This window comes from Mus pahari, chromosome 12 (assembly GCF_900095145.1).
Source record: "Mus pahari chromosome 12, PAHARI_EIJ_v1.1, whole genome shotgun sequence".
In the NCBI taxonomy this organism is placed as follows: Eukaryota; Metazoa; Chordata; class Mammalia; order Rodentia; family Muridae; genus Mus; species Mus pahari.
The window spans coordinates 31,829,390-31,835,792 of NC_034601.1; the positions used below are offsets into that span (position 1 = coordinate 31,829,390).

Sequence of the window (6,403 nt, forward strand, 5' to 3'; positions counted from 1 at the left end):
GTTTAAAAGACTTCTGCTAGCCAAATAAAGAAAAGTTGAGTTATAAGTTTAATACACCAGCTAAAAGTTGTGTAGTAAGTTTAACACAGCAAATGTTGCTGTTGAAGCCTGCCAGAGAATACATTATTTTTAAACAAAAATGAACCTAAATCTAACTTCTACCATATACATCAATGAAATTTTCCTCTATGTGAAAGAATTCCATAAATTAATGAAGACAGCATGAAAGAGTAGCATCTATTTTGTAATCTCTCATGAATAAGCAGATGTAGGAATTAGCTACCTATGCCTGTCAACATCTTTAAAAGAGACAGCTAAACACTCCCAATGCATTATCATAATATCACAGATAAAATTCAAAACCAAAATTTCAAAACTCCATCACTTCAATCCTCTAATGCCAACTACCAAGTTAGAGGAAAGCAAAGAAACAAATTACACTCCAGGAATACAATGACAGAATTAAACCTGCAGAAGCTAGAGGACAATTTACATGGTTTTGTTTTCTGAATAAATTACGAAAAAAGAAAATTGGAAGAATAATTATTTGAAAGATAACCGTGTTCCATGGATCTTACTAGAATCTAATTGAAACAAATTGAAAAATTCACAAAACACTTATAGGTTGGAACTCCTATAAGAAGGCTTCTTGATGAAATTAAGAGATAATTTTCATTAAGGGATATAATGGTTATGCTTTTTTGTTTGTCAGTCTTGTTTCCAGGCTATGTTGCAATGTTTATGGATAAAATAATCTGATGGCCTACATTTGTTTCAACCTACAATGAAAGCAGATGAGAGCATAAGTAAAACAAGTTTGGCCATGAATTGATGATTTATTGACTTGCTCATGGGGAATCATTACATTATCCTGTCTGTTTTTAAGTATCTTTAAATTTTCTATTACAAAAAATTAAACAAATTGATAGGTCCTTTTCTAACAGAGAAAAAGGAAAATTTATGAACTACATGCCATATGATTTTAGTAAATTTCAGGTTATTTCTAGAGTCATTAGTAAGAGTATGACACAAATAGAAAATAAGCTTATTGTCATTACAGGGATTTTACGTTTAACTACTACAGAAACAATGTAAAACAGAACTATGTTTTTTCCATGCTGTTATAAAATGATATGTAATGAATAATTAGGCTATAAGTATAAATGAAGAACAGGTGTGTGTTGGTGTGGGAAAGAACAAATAGAAAGCTGTAGTAGTGTTCCACAGGCCAGCTTATAACATATCTGTCCTTATTTTTAATTAATCTGGTCACTCAACTGATGTAAGGAACAGAAACTGACATTTATTAGGAACAATCTTTTCTACAACATTATGCCTTTGCCTGTTAAGAGAATTATTTATTTCTAATTTCATAGATGATGAAATGAAGATTATGGGAAGTTGTTTTAGTTAGGGTTACTATTGCTGTGGCGAAATACCATGACCAAAAACTACATGAGGAAGAAAGAGTTTATTTGGTTTATATTTCCATATCAATGTTCATCATTGAAGGAAGTAAGGGCAGGAACCTGGAGTCAGGAGCCAATGCAGAGGTCATGGAGGGGTGCTGCTTACTGGTTTGCTCCACATGACTTAACTCAGCTTGCTTTCTTATAGAAGCTAAAACCACCAGAGCAGGAGTGACCTCACCCATGATGGAGTAAGCCATCCCACATCAATTACAAATTTTAAAAATGCCCCTACAGCCTGATCCTGTGGAAGCATTTTCTCAATTGAGGATCCCTCCTCTGACTAGTCTAGCTTGTGTCAAGTTGACACAAAACTGGTCAGGACAGAGGTTAAGCAACTTATGTAGACATTGAACACCAAGTTTTTGTAACTGGCTAATGGACCTAAAAATGATAAACCTAGGAAAAATTTTTATTCAGTGAAACTCATTGCTAGAAAAAAAAGATTCAGATTTAGGAGATGTTATATTCAATTTAAAAGAAGTAATAATAAAATCTTAGCTTGGTACTTATAGATGACCCATTTGACTATAACTAACTTCATAAAAATGAATGACTCTTACTTATGGCCATTTAAAACTGCTTGCATCTATAAAAATCTTCATTATAGGGCATTCAATGCCAGAAGTTTAGCAGAAATGATCAAACTTTTATTTGATTTAAAAAAGACAAATTCTTACTTAGGTTATAAAATTTTTAACATTTCTTTTTCTCTCTATTCTTTTAGTACTGCAGAGTGATCATTTCTTACACTTACTGCAAACTGACAATGTTCAGATAGGAGCTACAGTCATGACTCTGCTACAGAACATACTACAGATCAACAGGTGACTTAATTTACACAATTTTTAATCAGAAGCATTACTAATTTTATTACAGTTTGTCAAAATCTACTATATATGACTTATACATGAAAATTAAGTTCTCTTTTAATTGACTTTTAGTAAAAGGTAATATAAAATACTATAAAAGATTAGAAATTTGTTATCAAATTATAATCTAAAAGCTATAGAAAATTTCAGGCTTAGAAAGACAATTGGTATGACACCTAAAGAAAAATATTGGTATCACAGTAAAAAAGTGTTTACTTACATATTTAATAAGCAGCAAATTAAATATCATAATATATGCTAAAAAATAGTATAAAAGAAGTAATAGGTACTTCTTGGGATCTAAACAGAAGCAATGTATTTAGTGGAATTACTCATTTTTTCACATGAATGTGGGTTTATTCATCAGCTCCCATGGACCACAATTACTGTGTTTACAATGTTTATTCAGATATAGTCTTGCCTTTGATGAGTGACAATTGTGTATTGAGATAGAAATCATTACATTTTGGTATATTAATTTGCAATATTAATGTTATCCACAAATGTTAAGAATTGTATTCTAACTAAACTGAGTGAAGATGCATCCTAGAGAAGTTAAGACCCAAGAGGAAACTTTGAAGATAAATTGTCCAGGGAGGATGAGGAAAAAGCAGTATTTCTAGGCAGAGGTAACTACATGATCAAAAGTCAGACAAGAAAGAAGCATTATACTGTGGGTGAAAAGTAGAAAAGATTTATCCTGCTGGGATTTAAAGTTCAGTATCAGTTATAGCCAGCACGTTTTGAAGAGACTTGATATATGTTATGAAAATATATCTTAAAGACAAAAAAAATTGAAGACTTTTTAAGTAGATGAGTATGGTCCGATTACATTTCAGTATTATTACTCTGCTTACTAATGGAGAAAAGATAAGAACAAAACTAGATAAAGAAGACAATTGGAAGACTAGAGGTATTCTAGGGACACTTGCCTTGGATATTAAATATTCTAAATTTTTTGCCCAATAGTAGGGAAAAATATGAGGAAGAACCATAGCAATTCAAATAAAGTAATAAAGTCTTGGCAATGGTAATAGGGATTTTTTTTTTAATTAAAATCACCAGACCTTTGTTTCTACTTTAGATTAAAATAGAATTACAAGGATGAATTTAGTGGACCATTAGGGGAAAAGAAAAAGACAAATTATGAAGGATCAATTCCTTAATAAACTGAAAGTGACTCAGTGTATGACTGAAAACCTGGAGTGGGGTTGGGGAAAGTTAGTAAGGTTAAGGTAATTAGCTCTCTGTCATTGTAACAAACTATGTGAGATAACAGATTTATACAGATTAAAGGTTGACTTTGGCTCATGAGTTTGGAGCCTCCAGTACATGACTATTTGCCCTCTGGTTTGAGCCTGTAGTGAGGCAGCATGTCACAGTGAGAACAGGTAGCAGGGCAAAGCTACTTACTTCATAGCTATGAAGTAACAAAAAGAGAGAAAGGACCATGCCCCTAATGATCTCCAGGCCTCCCAGTAACATCCGACTCCTTAAACATTCAGACAGTTCCCAATAGCTCTTTCCTCGACACTGAGCTTTGCATACATGAGCCTTGGGAGTATATTTGAGATCCACACTGTACAAAAAGCTTCACAGCTGCCCTGAATTAGTAGTAAGTTCTTAGGATGTTGTATAGCAGGAAAGTTTGAGTTCAAGAAATAAATAAATTAAATATAAAAACGAAAACAAAAAAAGAAAAGAAATAAAGCTGAGAATCTAAGGAAAACAAGATGCCTAAAATTCACAAGACACAATACTAGGAAAGAGTTATATTAGAGATCTACAGAGCGGTTCTCTTCAAAAATGCAGTAGAATACCAATCAACTTATATATGTGAAAAATACCCATTTCTTTTAAATATAAGGGAACATTTTCTAAAAAGCATATCAATGTCTTTAACTCTCAATAAACTTAAAAGGATTTAAATAACGAAAAGTTGGGCTATAACTGGAGTGAGGTTGGACATGAGTGATAAGCAGATCTCTGAAAAGTACCTAAATAATGTAGTAAATAATACACCTAAGTAACATACAAGACAAAGAAGAAATTGAAAAGTAAACTAGGAAAAGAAGGGAAAACTAAACTCTAAGCCAAAGAAGGAAAATAATAAGCATGAAAGCAATCACTATTAATAAAGACAATAAAAGCAATAGAAAAGATAAGAAATTCTGCATAAGCTGAATCTAAGAAAATGAATGAAATGAACCTACAGCAAAAGTGGTTAGGAAAGAAACAGAGCTTCCAGCAACTTATGTAAAAATTTAGAGGAATAATATCATTTACTGTCATTCAAAAAAATCACAGAGGAGTAATATGAACGTTATAGTATAAACTTAACAAGTTCTGTTTTTAACACTGCAGTTTTCAATTTATTTTTCATATAATACTGAATGAAAAAAAAAGAAGTAGAAAAGAAAGGAACATGACTGTTCCTAGGTATGGTAGAGGAGAAGACTTATTGTAGAATGTAGGAGAGCATAGCCAGAGGCGGGGACATCTGGGAGAACCCAGAGTAGGCATGACCCTGAGCCATGTGAGGAGGGACGAGGGGGAGGGAGGGAGAGAAGAACCAGACACAGCAGCCAGGATGCCTAAAGAGTAGACAAAAGGGTCAGGTGAGATTGGAGAAGTTTGGCGTAGGGGTGGGATATGCCAACCAAGAGGACCCTGTAACAGGTATCTACTGAGGAATGCAGAGAGAACCTGGCAGCCAGCATCTGCCTTTTGTCCCAGGCTTGAAACCTAAAAATACATTTTAACTTATCTTTTTTTCCCTTTTCAAGACAAGGTCTCTCAGTGTAGCTCTAGCTGTCCTGGAACTCACTCTGTAGACCAGGTTGGCCTTGAACTCAGATATCCACCTGCCTCTGTCTCCCAAGAGCTGGGATTAAAGGCATGCACTACCACCACCACCACCACCACCACCTGCCTGGCTTGACTTTTCGCCTTTCCTAGTTTCTCTCAGGTCCTCCCTACCTCTCCCTAGTACCTAGCAAACTTTAGTTCTTTTTCTCTCTCTTTAAAAATGAAAAAAAGAAAAAAAAAATCAAGAAACAAAGAACCCCACTAAAGAGCAGAAATGAGACTCCAGTAATCCGGTGCCTTTCCCGCCCGAGGAGGGCTGTCTGCCTGGGAGCAGTCTCAGGGCCTGAACCGGTAGGAGAGCCATCTTTGCTCTGGTGCACTGCCAGGGAGAGGGCAGCCTGCAGAAGCGACACAGCTGCTGGGACAGACTCCTTATCTGGCTCCAGTCATCCAGAACCTTTCCTGCCAAGGAGGGGTGTCTGCCTGGGAGGGGTCTCAAGGCCTGAGCCAGTAGGAGAGCCATCTTTGCTCCAGTGCACTGCTGGGGAGAGGGCAGCCTGCAGAAGCGACACAGCCTCTGGGAAAGATCCCATTTCTGACTCCAGTCATCAGGCACCTTTTCCACCCTAGGAGGGGTGTCCGCCCGGGAGGAGTCTCAAGGCCTGAGCTGGCAGGAGAGCCATCTTTGCTCTGGTTCCCTTAGGCTCCAGTCTGCACTGGCGAGAGTGTGGACCACAGAAGCTACACACCTTCGGGACAGACAGAAGCAACCTAACTTCTGGGACAGACCCTGTTTCAGGCTCCAGACATTTGGGCACATTCCTCGCCAGAGGAAAGGTGGCCACCTGTGAGGGCTCTGTCTGCCAGAGCAGGTGAGAGAGTCATATTGTGTCCAGGGTGCCTCAGTGGCTAGTCTGTGCTGGTGAGTGAATAGACTGCAGAGGCAATACATCTTCTGGGACAAGCCCTGTTTTGGGCCTACATCTTCAGCCAGGAGGCAGATCTGAACACCAGGCCTCTGTGCACCTTCCCTGCTAAAGGAGAGCTTCTCTGCAGAGAGTAATCTGACCACTGAGACTCGGGAGATAGCTGGACTCCCAGGACTGCTGACAGAGGCTAACAGAATGACAGGAGGAACAAGCTCCAACCAGAGACAACTTTAACAACTAACAACAGAGATCACCAGATGGCAAAAGGCAAACGTAGGAATCTTACTAACAGAAAACAAGACCACTCACCATCATCAAAACCTAG

The 6,403-nt window shown here is 37.1% G+C and overlaps 1 protein-coding gene across 2 annotated transcripts in view; it reads left to right on the forward strand.

Moving 5' to 3' along the window:
- The window catches only part of Iqcb1 (IQ motif containing B1), a 47,146-nt gene that overhangs the window by 11,552 nt on the left and 29,191 nt on the right, over nucleotides 1–6,403 (forward strand). For both annotated transcript variants that reach the window (XM_029544855.1, XM_021209194.2), the window contains exon 7: nucleotides 2,197–2,296. In XM_029544855.1, coding sequence (XP_029400715.1) covers nucleotides 2,197–2,296 — 100 coding nt within the window. The remainder of the gene's footprint in view (nucleotides 1–2,196; nucleotides 2,297–6,403) is intronic.